The following is an 18,757-nucleotide window of genomic DNA, read 5'->3' as shown; positions in this document are numbered from 1 at the left end:
CGTCGAGACGCCTGGCCGGTGAAGCTGCCCGAGGAGGTGAGGAGTCCAGATGGAGCTATTTGAGAAATTGGCATAAAATAAAATATATATCTATTATTTATATTTCAAAATAAATACAAATGAACAAATACATGAAAAAAAAAACCAAAACATTTCCTAACTTGTGCTAGCTAGCCGTGCATTAAGGAGTAAGTGGTACCGTGTTTCAATCACGTCAGCTAGCTGCTTGTGTAAGAACTTCATATTAAAGAAAGTTTAGAATCGTTTGCATAATTTTGTTTTCTTTTACATTGGTCAGTTTACTGTTCAGATCACAGTACAAATATAAAAATCCAGCACGCTGCCCTTGAGATCTGAATGTGTTTCTAGGATTTACACACACGGCTAAATTCGAGAACAAGAGATAAAGGAATGTCAGTGTCTTCATATCTGCGAGCTCCGGAACAGAAGCTCCTGTCTGCCTGATTCATTAAGGCTTGGGACATCAAATATTGGGTGAGGAAATGGCTTCATTTGTTTTATCATCCCACTCAATAAGGAAGAGTCAGATCTAACTAGCATGTGGCATGCTAAAAATGGATGACAGAATCGTTAACCTACACATCACCAGCAGAATGGCTGACGCTACAGCTGCTAGCATGTCATGTTTTAATGGGTAAAGAGTATGTTCGGATCTCTGGATTGGTGTGCACATGGCAACGCTATTGTAGGAATGATTGCTCATTTAGATTTAAGTCATATAGTCTATAATGAGTGCCAAATCTTAAATATACAAACCAATAGGGATCACCTGGGGTAAAACACTAAACGTGCACCAAATCTCATAAAATAAAACAAAGCACCTGTCCGTATTTAAAACTGAGGTAGGGCCTTCCATTTAAAAATCTGGGCTAATAAATAGTGGAATATTCAGCAAGTGTTTTGTGTGCGGGTCTCCTTCCTGTGGTGGAATGCGACACCCTCCACGTCCAACTAGAAGTTTCAAACAAATCTCTCCAGCACACATTCTGTGTAAATACAACATGATTTGTGCATGAAGAAAGCGAAAGAATGAACTGATGTGTATTCGTTTTATATTTGAGGGCGTCACCCGCGCAGTGCACTCAAGGTGAGGCTTTGAGACACTTAACACGTCCGTCCATCCATCCATCCTTCTAACGCATGTAACATTCACACGCCTTGTGATCAGAGTAGCCTAGAAAACAATGCTGCAATACAAACCTTCACATAAAAAACACAAATGAGAAAATCAAGACTTGGTATAAGCATTATTACCTTACAAAATTGACTCCTTACTACTATGCGATATACAAACGTACTCAAGCATTCTTTTTATTTTATGGTTTTCTATTGCACTGATTGAATTTGCCATCCTCAGTGATTATTTGAACACACTGCTTTACCAAAGTGGCCACATCCGTCGTCGTGACATTAAGGTGACGCATTTACTGAATGACTTTATTGCACAAAGTGCAGCTGTGTGAACGTTAAGAAGGGAGGAATATTTTCTTTCCCAAAATTAAGATATGCTATGATCAGATGTGGCTTCCAAAACCCAAATCTTAATAAAGACCAGAATGCATGTGCAATGTCAGGTTTAACTGGCATCCACTAGATGGCATCATCTCACCTAATGTGGATTGAGTGTGGCGGTGATACTCTGTGTGGTTCGTATGAAACGAATGTCAGGAGTTCTCTCCACCAAAAACATTTTCTATAGTGCAATAAAATCATTAAAAAGAGGGCTGGAGAGAGCCATAATCCAAACACAGCAAACATATACTGGTGCTATTCACAGAATCAAAAATTAGTGTGCAATAGTGAGGAGTTTCAACTGCTCTTTTGTCTTGATGACAGTGCTCTAAAATGTCACAATCAGCCTGGACCTCCCAGGATTTATTTATGATGTTCATTATCAGAAACAGTTATAGAATAGGAAATAAATCTGATAAAGAAACATAAGGCTCTATCTGGTGTAGTCAATTGGCTATGAGTGCTGCTAAGAATTTGGGGTAAAAGGATAAAAAAAGACTCAATAAAGGTCAGGCTTTACCATTACTCGGGTGCTGATAATTATTAAAGGAAAATACACTGAGAGGATGGGTGTAGCAGGCTATCTATATATTTAAATTTACACAAAAGCTGATGTACCTGTCAATCTTCTATTTTGTTACAAAATAAATACGTGAAGTTAACATACGGAAAAGAAAACTAGACTTTTTTTCCATTGAAATAACAACAATCAACCAGTGTGTTCAACACAGTGCAAATGGGTTCCTTAGAAATCCCACGCCAGCCATTCAAATGCATTTGTTTTGTTTAAATGCAAACTGCTGATCCTTGTGACTTTTAGCTGCAGTGATGAGGAACGTATCACAGTGCTATTCAGAACAGTAATTATTGTCGTAAAGTGCCACCAATGTTTGATAAAAAGGTTCAGTACATTTCTGGGACTTCAAGTTGCCTTGCAAATAAATTCCTAGATCGTCCAAGGCGGGCTACCTCAAACGAAGGCCCCTTCGACTGCGACAGCTGTGGATGGCGCCATTCTAAACTCTGGTGAGGAAGGTCAGGTTGAGACTGGCAGGTATGTGCAGGGAGTCCAGGCTGAGGGCTGACGGTGTGTATGGGAACAGGACTGGGAATGTGTGTTTGAAATCCAGCAGCAGTTGTGGGGTGTCTTGTCGATCTTGAAGTTGAGCCTGGGGAAGGAAAAAACATGACATTGAATGATGATAATAATGATGGCAATCATTTATTTTCCAAACTTTTTTATTCTAATTCAGCATTGTAGGGAGACAGAGCCTAGAGTGGAAAGAAAAAGCATCAGAATCCTTTGGAATTACCTGGATTTCTGGATTAACTGGTCATAAAATGCAATCTGATTATCATCTAAGTCAGAAATATAGACAATCACAAAATGCTTATGCTACCATGATACAAATGAGTATAATCTTACTTATCAAACATTCACAGTGTGTTGTGGAAGAAGAAAATAAACATTTGGATTTCATAAATGGTTGAACCTTCTCTGATAGCAATAAATAACAAGCTCTTCCATTAGCTGTGGATCAGACCTGCACAACGTTCACATGGAATTCTGGACTGTTCTTCCTTTCAGAACTGCTTCAGCTCAGTCATGTTCTTAAGAAGTCTGGTGTGAAAGGCTCTCTTGAGGTCATTCCACAGCAACTCTGTTGGATTAAGGGCTGGGTTTTGACAATTTGACCAAGAAACTTGCAAAAGGCATATTGTCTTTTTTAAGCCATTCTGTAGCAGATTTACTTCAATATTTGGGTGTCATCATCCTGCTGCATCACCCAACTTCTACTCAACTTAGCTGGTGGATAGCCACCATAACATTATCTCGTAGGATATCTTGATAAACTTAATTTATTTTTCCCTCGATGAAGGCAAGTTTTCCAGGCCTCAAGGCAGTAAAGCAGTCCCAAATCATGATGCTTCCTCCACTGTACTTCATCACTGGGATGAGGTTTTCATGTTATGTGTTGCCCTTTTTTTACACCATACACACTGCAATGTATTCCTCATGAAAAAAATTGAACCATAGTTTCATCAGCCCCACAACATTTTCCCCAGTAGTGTTGTGGAGTATCAAGGTGGTCTTTGGCAAACTTCAGGTAATCTTATTTCATTGACTGGGCTCCAGGTTTGCTAACACCTGACTCCAGGTAGCTTTGGTTTAAGTCATCAGCCTAGGGGTTCACAAACATTTTCCATCGTATACCTGTGAATTCATCAATGATGTATTTATCAAGAACAATACAATAATATGTGCATTATTAGTTAAAAGAGATTGTGTTTGTTCATTATTGTAACTTAGATGAGGCTGAGATCATATTTATAGGCAAATTTATACACAAATGTGTGTAGCAGTAGGGTATTGTACCGTGTTAGCCATAATGGATGCAAAGAGAGGTCAAGCAAAGTGACACCTTTTATTGGCTAACTGAACTGATTACAATGTTCAAGCTTTTGAGGCAGCTTAGGTCCCTTCTTCAGGTTGCATTGAAAGCTTGCATATTGTAACCTGTTCAGTTAGCCAATAAAAGGTGTCACTTTGCTTGACCTCTCTTTGTACACAAATGTGGTTATTTCGAAAGCGTCCACATACTTTTACTTGCCACTATATTTCAGCGACATCAGGTACAAGGCAGGAATCAACTCTGGAAGGAGTGACAGTTGACTGCAAGTCACTGTCACACACACACACACACACACACACACACTGATCCAGGGCCAATCTAGAGACTTAACTTTTGTGTGCTTAGGAAGTGGGAGTAAATCAGAGTACCAGAAGGAAATACACACAGACAAGGGAAGAACAGCTGAACTCCATGGAGATTAGAGGGGGAAAACAGGGTTATTAGAGCAGCACTCAGTACTGTGCCACTCAAAGAAAATAAATGATTAAATAAACAATCTTCTTCTTCTCTTGGGTGTTCCCATTAGGGGTTGCCACAGAGGATCATCTTCTTCCATATCTTCCTGTCCTCTTCATCTTGCTCTGTTACACCCATCACCTGCATGTCCTCTCTCACCACATCCATAAGCCTTCTCTTAGGCCTTCCTCTTTTCCTCTTCCCTGGCAGTTCTATCCTTAGCATCCTTCTCCCAATATACCCAGCATCTCTCCTCTGCACATGTCCAAACCAACACAATCTCGCCTCTCTGACTTTGTCTCCCAATTGTCCAACTTGAGCTGACCCTCTAATGTCCTCATTTCTAATCCTATCCATCCTCGTCACATCCAGTGCAAATCTTAGCATCTTTAACTCTGTTACCTCCAGCTCTGTCTCCTGCCTTCTGGTCAGTGCCACCGTCTCCAACCCATATAACATAGGTGGTCTCACTACCGTCCTGTAGACCTTCCCTTTCGCTCTTGCTGATACCCGTCTGTCACAAATCACTCCTGACACTCTTCTCCACCCATTCCACCCTGCCTGCACTCTTTTCCACAATCTCCATTACTCTGTACTGTTGATCCCAAGTATTTAAACTCATCCACCTTTGCCATCTCTACTCCCTGCATCCTCACCATTCCACTGACCTCCCTCTCATTCACACACGTGTATTCTGTCTTGTTCCTACTGACCTTCATTCCTCTCCTCTCTAGAGCATATCTCCACCTCTCCAGGGTCTCCTCTACCTGCTCCCTAATGTTAAGTAAACAATACTGGATGTAAAATGGATACACAGGTTGTCTTGGCAAGATTTGTTTTTCTATTCAGTCTATACACTTGACGAGGGTAAGGTTCATGTCAACCAGTTACTCCTTCAGTAATGCACCTCACCAGTTCTGACCTCACAGACAAGAAAGATATGTTGTTAGGCAGGCTATACAGGTCATTTTAGCAAAGGCAACAATGTACAAGTGTCAGGATTAAAGAAGTAATTTGTATTTTGCATTCTGTTTATTTTACCATTGACACTACTGGCACCACTCTTTTGTTTACTGGTTGCTATGACAACCAGTGCTACCAGGCACGTTAACAGCACATTGTGTGACATTTGGCATCATGGCGGCTATCTATTTACGATCAAACTGTATGTTAATGGGCATTCGGACTCTGCTTCAAATATAGCTTTGGAAATCAGTCTTCAACTTAAGAGTTTAGTTTTGCCTTTAAAGAACTTTTGTTGAGGTCCGATGTCTAGTGTTTCAAGTCCTGCATCAGTCTGACTGTTCTTTTAGTTTATCTTTAAATTCTAGCCTCTTTGATTTAATTTCTTGGTCAATCATTCGTCTCTGGCTTGGACAGTCAAAACAGCAGAAAGATAGGTAAGATACACATGTAAAAAAATAAATGCTTTATTTAAGTCTGCAAATCCCAGGAGTCATTAAAGTTAAACACTCAGAAGCTCATACAAAGGTAAAGGCAGGCAAAGGAGTCAGAAAGGTGCTAGAAATGGCTGACTCAAGAGGCCTAAATATCACAGAAACATTAGCAGCTTTTGGAAAACTACTTTTTTGCACTAGTTTTTGAACAAAGGAGGTAGTAGAACATCCTGTTTTAATGGCTCTTACTTCTCTAGTCACTTGACAGCAGCATAATTATAGCTGGACGGCAACACACACAGATACAAAGGGACAGAAGCAAAATGGAGGCAAAAGAAAAGGCTGGGGCAGAACTTCAGCCCAATCCTAACAATGAGCAACAGGGCATAAACTGTGGGAGACGTTCCACGGTGGTTACAAGACATAACATGAGAACACACAACACATTCACACACTCATCATGACTTTCTTTTTTTTTTTTAAACTGCTTAATGTAATGTTATTATTCACTGGTATCTAACACCTCTGCATTGGATTCTAGAATCAGCACGCTTTATGTGTTCCAGAAGCTTGACTAGTAACACCAGCATGCTAGACTTCAAATGCACACGTTCTAGATAAGGGAGGAAGCTGGCTTAGGCCATTACAGCACTAAAAAAGAAAACCCCCTGCTATATAATCTTGTATTCAGTACAAGACTGCAGCAACATGAAGCCCATTCTGACAGCACAGACTCTAAAGCAAAACCAACTCTCAACAGAACACACGTATGCACACAGCCACACTGCTTCATATTGTGCACATTAAGCTATGCTGCATGTCGTTGGGCTGTGACAATACATGGGACACACAGTGAATGTCTACACTCCTGAAAGACAGTGGACCACCTGGAAATTGAAACTGCATCCCTCAAGTTGTGAAGTAGCACCACTAACCCTCTATCCCATTTATTTGACAGTATTACTGGGTAGGTGAATAACTATGTCTGTTCCCTCCGTATCAATCAGATACTACATGTGTTCTACGTGCTAGTTTATTACTGTTTGGAATGCATTATTAACTTTGCATATTGCATCACATCTCAACAAATGTACCCCTGTCGAGTTAGCTCTGTACGAGCGAATGCATTATATAGTACATATGCGTACATTAAAGTGAATGTCAGCATGGAAAAGTTAATTTGCATTAAGTCAACTTGGCTGCCGACAGCAATGAGCACAGCTCGCATCAGTCATTCTGTAGTTAGTCATAATGACTGAGGCTAAGGACCTGTGTTGGCAGCCAGAAGGTTGACGGTTCAAATTTTGTTACTGCCAAAGGGGATCCTACTCTGCTGGGCCCTTAAGCAAAGCCCTTAAACCTGCAATTGCTCCATGGGCGTTGTACAATGGCTGACACTGCGCTCTGACCCCTAGGGGCATGCGAAAACTAACAAATTTCTAATACAAGAAATTGTATAAGACAAGTAAAAGGTCTGGAAGGAGCAATAGTTTTTTCCAAAACAGCACCTCCACTACTTCAGTCCCATGTCCCCTGGCCTAGTTAATTCTTTGTAATTTGCTGAAGCCTCTGGAAAATACGTATAATTCTAGAAACTGCACGCTTTATGTGTGCTAGGGGCTTGACTAGTTACACCAGCATACTATATTTCAAATGGACATGTTCCAGACAAGTAGACTTACTGCCAAGTCAAACTTTAAGTGAAGAAGCTGGCTTAGCCCATTATAGTTCTCAAAAAGAAAACACCATGCAATAAATATTGCATAGTTTATTGTGGAATACCACTACAGATTATGTTATCAAAAATATTTTGAGGAAAATGATTGTGTAACGCATATTCTTCTGTTTATTTTTACAGTATAAATATTACCTCGGGAGGGCTTGCTAATGAGCTGCTATCATCTGGGTACAGTGAATAAGACATCACTGCCATGAACTATGAAGGAATCTTTGGAGTTTATATCATCTGTATGAGTGCAGATGTTTGTAACCCGCAGGATTACTCAGGTGAGTGGTCTGGGCAATATTTTAGAAAACTTTACTTTTTTGTTTTTATTCTTCTTCTAACAAGGCTTGATTGTGTCCCTATCTGAGGACACTTTTGTATACACTGGCATGGGTACTGACCAAAAGGCCTAGTCACCCATTCTTCTGTACAATTTAATTTATGTAGCTTTGTGCATAAGTGCATAAGTCAGTCAGTCATTTTCCAACCTGCTATATCTTAACACAGAGTCAAGTGGGGTCTGCTGGAGCCAATTCCCCCTGCACAGGGCACAATGCAGGAACAAACCCCGGGCAGGGCGCCACACACACACACACCCACACACACTAGGGACAATTAAGGATCGCCAATGCACCTAACCTGCATGTCTTTGGAATGTGGGAAGAAACCCATGCAGACACGGGGAGAACATGCAAACTCCACGCAGGGAGGACCTGGGAAGCGAACCCAGGTCTCCTTACTGCGAGGCAGCAGCGCTACCACTGCGCCACCATGCCACCCAAGTGCATAAGTCCCTTTTGGATTTTTTAGGTGTTTCTAAACTTGCTCCATACAAGTACTTCTATCAGGTATTAATCCTTCCAGTCTGGGAGCAAGGGGTGCAAGATGTAAGCACTCATTTTTGAGGTGGTGTCTCATCTAACGAAACGTCTAATCAACTGTGTGGCACATTCACACGCAAAAGCCATTTTATAGTTGGAACTTAATTTATCAAAGTCATATTTAATTAACAAAATTCAACACTAGGATGTGGGAAAATCTAATAACTGGCAGTGAGAAGTAAAAGCAACAGCCCTGCGATTGATCATACATTAATTATCATTGGGGTTGGCTTCAGTGTGGAGACTACATAGGAGTTAGCTCCTAAAAGCCAAAAGCCACACCATCAGGTTTAAACTCACTGTTGCAGGGACCGATTCAGAATGTGTTACAGTGCAGATTGAGAAAATAGACAGAAATGGAGGGAGCATGATTAGAAAAAAACTAGAATAATTATATGATAACATAACACTGCAAAATATATATATGGGTATGTTAAAAGAAACTTACCTGAATAGTTCTGATGAATGACACAGTTACTCTTTCTTCAAATTCGTTCAAGGGTGTATACAGATTCAGTATTTTTACAATCTAGTGTCAAAACAAAGTAGAATGTTAAGGTGGAAAAATACAAAATGCATTTACACAGAAAGTTTCAACCAGTTATTAGTTTTTAAAACTTGTCAGCTGTAGTACCCATATTTATCTATTGAATATTGGGGAACTACTATGCAACTTGATGGAAGTTTAAAAAACACAATAAAAACTTAATTCCTACAGTGCCTACAGAGATTTTTCATTACAATGACTACATCACCCAAAAAATGTGCATTTATTATAAAAAATAAGCAGTAGATGCATCTTGTGAATAACAAACTCAAGGTTTATAGTGAAATGATGTTCTTTCCACTTCCGGATTATGGCCCCAAAAGTGCTCACTGGAACATTCAGAAGTGTATGAATACGTCTGTAACCAGTGCCATCGGTAAGGTTGCGAAGGCCTTGAGAGAGCTCTTTGCTTCTACCCATCATGAGATGCGTCTCGTGTGACACCTTGGTAATGAGAAACCTTTTTATAGGCCATCAATTAGGACTAAACCAGCTGATATTAATTTGCACTGATAGGAGGCAGGATTGCTTTCTAAATCCTGACAGATTTCAGCTGTTTCCTAGCTTTCCATGCCTTTCTGCACCTCCTTTTCTTCATGTGTTCAATACGTATTCCCTGTGTCATTCCACTGTATTTATGGACTTATTTGTTTTAATTTCTTAACTTAATTTTAATTTCTTAACTTAATTTCTTAATTTTCTTCATAACTGCATTTATGGACTTATTTGTTTTAATTTCTTTATGCGTGTGGATTACTTGGGTTGTTACCAACATCTGGTGTAAATTTCATGTCAATAGCCCCATTAGAAATATATTTACTAAGAAAAGCGTTGACGCGTTCAATAATTATTTTTCCCGATGTAGAAGCATCTTGAATTAAATTCGGAGAGGGTTTGTCCAGGTAAGCCACTTTATAAATACCTATAAAACATTTTTTTTTTTTTACCATTTACTTATATTTCACATCACATTGGTAATGTGAAATGTAATTGTGGGAGGTGGGTCTACAATTCAAAAGAGCATTTCCTGGAAGTGGTTTATTTAACAATATACCGAAAATATATGCACTTGGGACATTGTGAACATACGACTGAACAACATGATATGTGGATTGTACAATACGAGTAGTTTGAGATTTTTTTTCATGGACTTTTTAATATCATTTGCTGTTGTCCATCGTTGATCACCATGGACCTTTATTATATCAAACACTTTTTTTTATCTCCATTCTGTATGAAAATATGAGATTCATTTTTTTTCTAAGCTATCACTACAAGCTACATAATGAAAAAAATAAAAACTTTTTGAGTGGTGTATTCCTTTATGATGGCAAGCTTAGAAACAAATATCTTGCTTGCATATCCAGTTATACTTTTTAAAAATAGTTTGATCCAAACAGTCACAATAACTCATTATGAAGAGGGCTATGGGAAGGTTAAGCAACATCTACTTAGTTAGTCATTACCATACCTTCATGACACAGTTTTTTGCTTGAAATCAGTAAAAGAACCTCATCTGCTCAGGTTAAACCTTTGTGACTTTCAGTACATTTTGCCAATTAATGAACAGTGAAAAAGAAAAAAAGTTAAACATCACATAATTTGCACAGCGTTTTCCTTGCCACATCTTTGGGGTCATTTTTGACCCATCATTGACTTTAGTGGCATTTCCACTGCACTTAGGGTATGTTGTATTTTTATGTCCCATAAAAACATTCCAGGTATCATCTTTTAAGTACAGAAGTGTGAAGACACTTATTAAAGTGCCTTAACAATACAAAAAATTAAGTTTTTATTGTACACTGCCATGTTTGTTGGGTCAATTTTGACCCACCATATGCTTTAGTGGATTTTGCTCTCAATTTATGGTACTTTGTTTGTTCACAACCCATAAAAAACATCCTAAATGTCATTTATTGTAAACCTTGGGATCATCAGTGGCACAGGTTTAGACTGTCAATCCATATAAAATTGATTTGACGTGAAAAATGTGACACCCAAGGCATCTAAAATGGAATCTCAGAATCAGGTCAAAAAAGAACTGTGAGGTACAGCATTGAGTGCGAATTTGAAGACAATGTAAGGTTAGACTTTTTCTTACTTTTTTCATATCATAAAAGTAAATTATACACCCTTTTTGACTACTTCTGGTCAAAAGAGTCTGAGCATGCAGCATTACAGCTCAATTAAATGAAGAATGTTGGGGGGCTGCTAAGTAACCCCTACCTGCTGTGTGGTCAGTGCTGTGCAAAGACAGCAGATGGCTTCAGCATCATCTGTGGTTTTCTTCTTGATCTGAAGTAGCTGTGCAGCCTGGATAAGGGGCTCCAAAGTGCTGGCTGCTCCACTCTGGTGCAGGTTTTTGCCTCGTATCCATTCCTCCAGCTGGCTAATGTTATACCTGTGAAACACCACCAGTAAATATGCCGTACATCAGTTCAGACTTAGACAGTGTAAACATGTTCGGTTTTATTGCATGAATAGTCCGTCCCTGTCAACTAACTGTCAGTGTTCTTTATTTTATAGAGGTACACTCCATTACAATAACTATGAATATTATACAGTTCCATCCAAAACCTTGGACACTTCTGGCTAAACTATGTTGGCATTAGTCTAAAATATAGTAAATACAACACTGTCAGCAAACAAACTAAAACAATTACATTTTTAGGAAAATGTTAAAATGTATTTGATGAAATGTAAAAAAAAATAAAAGAGTAAATGTGGTATTTGCAAATGTTTGGTTGCCCTGCTAACAATTCTTGAACAGATTACCACTGAACTGAGCTCAGCCATACCACACTTCTGGTACATCAGAAAAACGACCTAAGACGTTCTATAACTTGAACATAAATTGCAACTGTATTTGTTTGCTGTTGAAGTTACTGTTTACTGTTTTTTTTTTACTTCAAATATCAATAAATTATGTAATTGGGTCAGGGGTGTCCAAAGTTTTGCATGGAACTGTGAATTACAAAGATCCAGGTCAATTGTCATTTAAGCACAATTAAGATGGAAATAAGTGATTCTCTGAGTCGTCTGTACCGAAGTGTTAAGAGATCCATATTACCAGATAATATCAATGAAATGTGTGGTTGGAAGGACTGGGGGAAGGAGCATATCCAGAGCATTACCTCTGGAGTGCTAGGTGGCTGCCTCCCTGGGTTGCAGCGGTGCCTCGGACTCCCGCAGGGCTCCATGGGAGTTGGAGTGTGATACAGCCCTGTTGGGTTCCATGGGTGCCACCAGGGGGTGCTGCAGCTGCTGCTGGGCCTTTATGGGCAGCTCTTCCACCACACCCGGAAGTGCTACCGGAAGTGGAACAACGAGCACCTGAAGCACTTCCGGGTGCTTTATAAAAGGAGCCAGCAGCCACTACTCCGAGAGCCAGAGTCGGGTGGGAGAAGACGAAGCTTGTCCGGAGGAGTCGAGGAAAGAGGAAGAGAAAGAAAGAAACAAGAAGAGTTTTGTGCTGTGCTTTGAACTGTTCTGTACTTGTGGGAAACGGGGAAGGCGTTTCCCACGAGGTAAAAGAAAAATAAAAAGCGTGTGTGCTGTAATTGTTCCTCTGCGTCTGCCTGTGTCGGGTTTGCGTGGCAGGAGTGCCTTCTGTAGGCCACAAATGTTTTACTCATACTCTTGAGTAGTCGGTAAACCTGTTAATTACAAAGAAATTGTATTAAATTGTACTTGAGTAATAGGACAAATGAAGACACACTTGATAGTTTCCTATATTTCCACTAAGTAATTTCATAAATACCACTTCAAGTAAATTTATATTAGCACTTATATGCAGCACTACATGAATATACAAACCTGCTACTATTAGAATACAGACACACTAACATAAGACAAAAATGAGACACACAGTAACAACCAATATACTGTCAATGGAGTCTTCAAACATGGCAAGACCACCCACCTGAGCTGCATGCCTGTGCTCCAGGAACACATGTCTTTACGAAGCAGAAGATTATTCAGGGTAACCGCATTGATTAAGTAGAAAAGCTGCTTAAAGACCTGCTGGATAATCTCAGGGTCTAGTCCATGGTCACACGTGGTATTGTAGAAGGCATTTAGTTGTCGGATGACAGCCTCCAGAGAGTAGCAGTTGTCACCATCCACCATGCTGGATGAACGCTTTCTATAACCCATAGGCTTCACTCCAGAAAGACTCTGAATGCTCTCACTCTCCAGCATGGCAGAAACTACAAATAGAAGATGGTGATTACAGATCATTGATCAAACAAGTAGGCATTAAAATATATTCAACAGACAGAAGTACTTAAAAACCATTGATTCACAGAATTAATTGGATAATACAGTTGGCTGAGAATTTCTATTATACTGATTATCTTTTAAATGGCCAACGTTCAAAACTAATTGTCTTCCTCTACATTCACTTTCATTTTTGATTGTCTCTCTGTCATTACAGTAGAGAACTATTACACACAAAACCACATAATGTGCTTTCAAGTTTAACTGAATGGATTTCATTTCCAAAGGACTTTGTTTCATACTAAATGATTAATTGCACAACCTCACTCCCAAAAAAAGTTGAGACAGGACGTGAAATGCAAACAAAACCAGAAAGCGGTGATTTAATTGAAAACAGTACAAAGACAAGATATGTGAAGTTTAAACTAATCGGTTTCATTCTAAATGTGATTCCTGCAACATGATGCAGAACAGTTGGGTCAGGAGTGTGTTTACCAATGTATTACATCACCTTTCCTTTTAATAATATTAAATAATCATTTGGGAGCATGTAATGTTGTAAGTGGGATTTTTTCTTATTGTTGCTTGATATAGGACTTCAGCTGTTCAACAGTCCTGGGTCTCTGTTGGCATATTTTACACTTCATAATGCACCACATGTTTTAAAGAGGAGACTTGTCAGGACTGTAGGCAGGCCAGTCTAGCACTGCATTCTCGGACTGAGAAGCCACACTGTTGTAATAATTGCTGAATGTGGTCATCACTGTCTTGCTGAAATAAGTGAGGAGATATCTGAAAAAGACGTTGTCTACATGTTGCTCCAAAATGCATAGGTACCCTTCAGCCTTAAAGGTGCCTTCACAAATAAGCAAGTTTTCTTTGCCATGGGCACAAGCACACCCCTCAGACCAAGACATAAAATATGGGCTTTTGAACCTGGTGTTGGTGACAAAGGATGATTCATATCCACTTTGGTTTTGAGAAAATGTCCATTTTCTCCAAAAACAAATTGAAAGGTGAACTCATTACACCATAGCTCACATTTCCACTTTGCATCAGTCCATCTCAGTTGAACTTCAGCCCAAAGAAGTCCTCAGTATTTACAGATGTTTGAATGATGTATGGCTTCTGCTTTGTGGAGTATAGCTTTAGCTTCCTTTTGTAGACTCTGCGACAAACTGTGTTTTCTGGCAACAGTTTTACAAAGTCCTCTCAAGTCCATGTGTTTACAATCTGTAAAGATTAATGTCGATTTTTATGTAGCACCATCTGAGGGTTTCATGATCATGAGCATTCAATACTTGATTTGCGACCTCGTGCTTTACATACCCCAGATTCTCTGAATCTTTTGAAAATGTTATGGACTGCTGAAATTCTTTACAATTGTACCTTGAGCAATGTTGTTTCTAAACCATTCAACTGTTTGCTCAAACAGTTTAACACAAAGTGATGAGCCTCAAGCCATCCTTGCTTGTAAATGACAGAGCATTTCATGGATGTTCCTTTTCTACCCAACCATGATAGCGTCACCTGTTACCTAATCACCCGTTTGCCTATGGAAGTTCCAGATTTTTGTCACATTCCACAGGCAAACAGCCACCTGGCCAAATGTTTGTGAAATGTGTTGTAGGTATCAAAATTGGAATTAGTTTATATTTACAAATTTATTTTAATATTATACGGAAAAGCATGTATCTTGTCTTTGCACTCTTTCCAATTAAACATGGTTAAAAGAACATTTACAAATCTTTGCTTTGTTTTGATTTGCATTTTATATACTGTCTCAACTTTCTGGAAATGCGAATATTATTATAATATTATTTTGTGATTATAGTGGCACAGTCATAGCTCCAGGGACCTTGGTTCGATTCCCAGCCTGTTCAGTGTCTGTGTGGAATTTACACACTCTCCCATGTGTTAGGCACCTTTATTTCATCCCAGACACCAAAGATCAACCAGTCAGATTGACTGGGCTCTTGACAATAACCTGGTATGAGTGAGTGTAGGTGTGTGTACAAGTGTGCCAAGTGGTAGTGCCTGCCTTGAGTTTGATGCTTCCTTCATGACCCTATAATTGAAAAGGCAGGTGCAGAAAACAAATTACATAATCAATCAATCTATCCACCCGTCTTACATAAGAACATAAGAAACCTGACAAACTAGAGGAGACCATTCAGTCAATAAAATTTGTTTGTTTAGCTGTCTCAGTATCTCATCCAAATACTTCTCAAAGGTTGTCAAGGTTTCTGCTTCAACTACATGACTCAGTAGCTTGTTCCACGTTCCCATAACTTTTTATGTAAAGAAATGTTTGCTGGCTCGAGTTCTAAGCGCACTTCCCCTTAATTACATTTGGGATACTTGCATATGAGATCTGCCATTTAGTCGAAAACTTAAAAGTTTTAATTTCTCAGCAGAATTAAATACAATGCAGGAACTATCCCTGGATAGAAGGAAATGAAAACCTTAGAAATCTGTCAAAGGACTCCAAATAATGAACTCTTATAGATTGACTAAAGGATTGTGAGTTCAAACATACAAGCTTTTAAACTGCAGCAAAAATGTGGAAGAGGAGTTCTTCAAACAACAATGTCTGTTGAGCTACTGAATAAATGTTGACGTTCACTTAAAATGCATCTCTCGCTTAAATAAAAGCACTTTGTCTGTTCAGTTTGCATTGCGTCGAACTAATGCATACATTTGAAATCGACCAGACCTCTGAGTTCTTAATGCAGAAAATAAGAGTCGTTCCATCACATCAGAGATCACATCTATTGTAAGGAGTGGTATGCTGTGAGAATAAAATAAGAAAGGAGCTTACCGATCATGGGCTGGAGAGTACCTTCTGCTACTCTGATAAGCTGTTGGTAGATCTGAATGGAGAGATCACTCAGGACCTGCCTGTACTCTGAAAGATCAAAATTCTTGAGGCAGTGTTCATTCTGCTTGGCTGTATTCTGAGTCATAAAAGCCTAAATAGTGAGGAACAAAAAACAAGTAAACAATAAAGCCAAAAAGGATACATAAAAAACAAGGGGCATTTCAATCTTCAGTTGGAAGCTTATTTTATCAAGTATAAATTTCCAAGATTTATTGTAAGAGAAGCAATTGAATGCACCAGGAAAGTGCACTGTAAGCATTTTTGCACGCTGAGCAATTCAACTGTAGAGATATTTGTACAAAGCCAAACAAATAAGAACCGCGTAGTAGTTTTGAAAAATAGCTACCATTATAAGCAGTTTTTGAGTTATACATAGTATAATCTTCCTCTACTCTGGTGAAAAACTTTTCTGCATACCATGGCTTCCAGACAGGTGGTTTGAAAAGAGTGAAGAGAAAATCTATTCCTATTAACAGTATGAACATGTATTTAATTTAAACACCATTAAATCAATAACTAAATCATGACCCAGAAGTGACTATCTGATAATGTATGCATTGTTTCAACGGCAGCTCACGCTGGGACTCTGACATCCCGGACAGTGAGCATGGAAAGAAAGCACCTGCTCGGTCAGCTGCCGTGTCCTCTGCGATGGTGTCACTATGTACTGACCCAAAGGGCTACAGTTTTCAAAATTCAAACAAAGAGGATAAGAGACTGGGTCTTATGGCATCATATCCTTAAGGCGTAATTTGTTGGTAAATTAAGACCAATGATGGCAAAGAAGTTTGACTTTACTAAAGGAGACCCGTTAAGATATGCATATGAAAACAAGACAGAATTAGGAGTGAAGAGTTTACTTTTTCAGAATAAAATTTATGGTAATTCACTATAAATCAAAGTAGACACTGAAAATATGTACTGTTTGGTGATTGGAAAAACTTTAAGGGATGAAGTGTATACAATACAAGTCCACTGTGAGGACACGGGACTAAAGGAAGGAAAACATCGCAGTCTGTAACTACACCTGCAGTCTGGAAGAAGAACAGCTGTGTGGAATTTACACACTCTCCCATGTGTTAGGCACCTTTATTTCATCCCAGACACCAAAGATCAACCAGTCAGATTGACTGGGCTCTTGACAATGACCGTAGCTCAACAATTAATTAATAGACAGATATTGTTGAACCCCATTTTTGTTTACTGCCATTTTAAAGAATTCTGTTTTCTTATGTGTACTCTGTACCTGCACTCAGTGAAAAGTACTATACAAAAATAATAAGCTGAATTGATTGCCCATCTCTGCTTCTTCTAAATTCCCTAGTGCTGTCTTATAGCTTTCACACTGCAAAAAAATGCATATACAAAAACTAGACAAAAAATTTAAATGGGAGTTATTTTGCTTTTATTTAGCAAAAGTAAACTACAAAATCATGAATACAATGTTTTTGATAAGTCAGTAATTCTAACAATAAGGAAACCAAGGTTTAATGTCATGATATAAATACTTTTCACTTGCTTAGATTTCATGTTTTTTCATATTATGTGATATCATCTACTGTTAAATTCTGCTCCATACTTGTAAATTTTTTATTTTTTATACTGTATTGAGGATTTGTTCTGTGTATTGTATTGTATTGACCCCCTTTTTTTTGACACCCACTGCACACCCAACCTACCTGGAAAGGGGTCTCTCTTTGAACTGCCTTTCCCAAGGTTTCTTCCATTTTTTCCCTACAAAGTTTTTTTGGGAGTTTTTCTTGTCTTCTTAGAGTGTCAAAACTGGGGGGCTGTCAAGAGGCAGGGCCTGTTAAAGCCCATTGCGGCACTTCTTGTGTGATTTTGGGCTATATAAAAATAAATTGTATTGTATTGTATTGTATTTTTTGCAGTGCAGAAGTTCTTTTTTTTGGATTGTGTCCTTTTCCCTTGTGACAAATAAACAAAGTCTCTCTCTGAATTTATATACAGCATATATTAGTTTTGTACACACTCAGACATATACTCTATGTACAGTGTCTCTAAAAAGTTTTCACCTCTTGTGAGTTTTCATATTTTATTGTTATACTACATTGAGTATGGGACAGGAGATCTCTATTTAACTAATGTCACATGGGTGCGTGACAGTTTAAGGGCTCTGATGATTGTAATTGTCTGCCACTCCAGGTGTTGGTGCTCTACCACTGCTTTTCCACCACTGGCGTCACTTCCACTGTCTGCCTGCCTGGATGCTCCTCTTCCTGGAAGAAAACTTCATACCCGGAAAAAAACGCTACTTTTGGCAGTCAAAACCAGATGCCGTTTGAAAATAAGTCTCTTAATGCTCTTAACCATGTTTTTTTAATCTTTTTTGAGATTCTAATTATATGGGGTTTGTCTAATGCCCCAACACCTCTTACTGTTTCTGCTTGATTATTACACTAATTAGTGACTTCTAAAACCAACTGGATACACCAGTGCTGATATCACATTACACGTCTTCTAGTCAGATGACAACTGAAAATCGCTGGACATGTCACATTTAGTGACTACACAGAGACTTTTAGCACAGCTGAGCTTGCCCCTTTTCCTGATAGTCAACAGTATGCTGTTTGATGGAGCTGGCGCTATACGAATGGTTAAGAGGTACAGCGAGTTCGGCAGCAATCTAGGCCCCCTTTTTTTGCTTTTTCATTCTCTTGTGTTACGAGACATCAGACAGACA

General features: G+C 38.9%; 1 protein-coding gene across 2 annotated transcripts in view; it reads right to left on the bottom strand.

Moving 5' to 3' along the window:
- Window positions 1–273: 273 nt before the first annotated feature.
- The window catches only part of myo5b (myosin VB), a 502,861-nt gene continuing 484,377 nt past the window's right edge, over window positions 274–18,757 (bottom strand). For both annotated transcript variants that reach the window (XM_051928010.1, XM_051928011.1), the window contains 5 exons: window positions 15,994–16,144; window positions 12,877–13,162; window positions 11,181–11,355; window positions 8,856–8,936; window positions 274–2,702 (listed from right to left, as the gene is read on the bottom strand). In XM_051928010.1, the coding sequence (XP_051783970.1) occupies window positions 2,550–2,702; window positions 8,856–8,936; window positions 11,181–11,355; window positions 12,877–13,162; window positions 15,994–16,144 (846 nt within the window). In that variant the 3' untranslated portion in view covers window positions 274–2,549. The remainder of the gene's footprint in view (window positions 2,703–8,855; window positions 8,937–11,180; window positions 11,356–12,876; window positions 13,163–15,993; window positions 16,145–18,757) is intronic.

Source organism: Erpetoichthys calabaricus, chromosome 5, assembly GCF_900747795.2.
Source record: "Erpetoichthys calabaricus chromosome 5, fErpCal1.3, whole genome shotgun sequence".
NCBI classification, from domain to species: Eukaryota; Metazoa; Chordata; class Cladistia; order Polypteriformes; family Polypteridae; genus Erpetoichthys; species Erpetoichthys calabaricus.
This window is presented reverse-complemented; position numbering and strand designations above follow the sequence as displayed.